The 236-nt window shown below is 41.5% G+C and overlaps 1 protein-coding gene across 12 annotated transcripts in view; it reads left to right on the top strand.

Annotated features, from left to right (window-relative positions):
• CC2D1A (coiled-coil and C2 domain containing 1A) overlaps window positions 1-236 on the top strand; it is a 25,538-nt gene that overhangs the window by 6,180 nt on the left and 19,122 nt on the right. For 7 of the 12 annotated variants that reach the window (XM_025203809.1, XM_025203806.1, XM_025203808.1 and 4 more), the window contains exon 6: window positions 1-86. This exon is cut by the window's left edge and continues 46 nt beyond it. In XM_025203809.1, coding sequence (XP_025059594.1) covers window positions 1-86 — 86 coding nt within the window. The remainder of the gene's footprint in view (window positions 87-236) is intronic. The other 5 variants (XM_025203817.1, XM_025203816.1, XM_025203815.1 and 2 more) reach the window with 1 other exon arrangement.

Raw genomic sequence — 236 nt, 5'->3', positions numbered from 1 at the left:
GGCTGGAGATGTACAAAAAAGCCATTACTAATGCCAAGCAGGTGGGCGACAGTTCCAAAGTGCGTCGATATGAGAGAAGCCTCAAGGTGAGTGCTTGGGGTAACACTTGGAAGCTGTCTGGCAGGGCAGGAGCCTTCTGAAATTCAAATTAATTTTAATTGAAATGGTTTGACTTTAAATATACAGCAATAGAGCAATCAGTGTTTTAGAAAATCCAAGCAATTACTGTCTTCTAG

Source organism: Alligator sinensis, unplaced genomic scaffold, assembly GCF_000455745.1.
Source record: "Alligator sinensis unplaced genomic scaffold, ASM45574v1 scaffold707_1, whole genome shotgun sequence".
Classification (NCBI taxonomy): domain Eukaryota; kingdom Metazoa; phylum Chordata; order Crocodylia; family Alligatoridae; genus Alligator; species Alligator sinensis.
The sequence above is the reverse complement of the archived record's forward strand: the minus strand, read 5'-3'. Positions and strand labels throughout refer to the sequence as shown.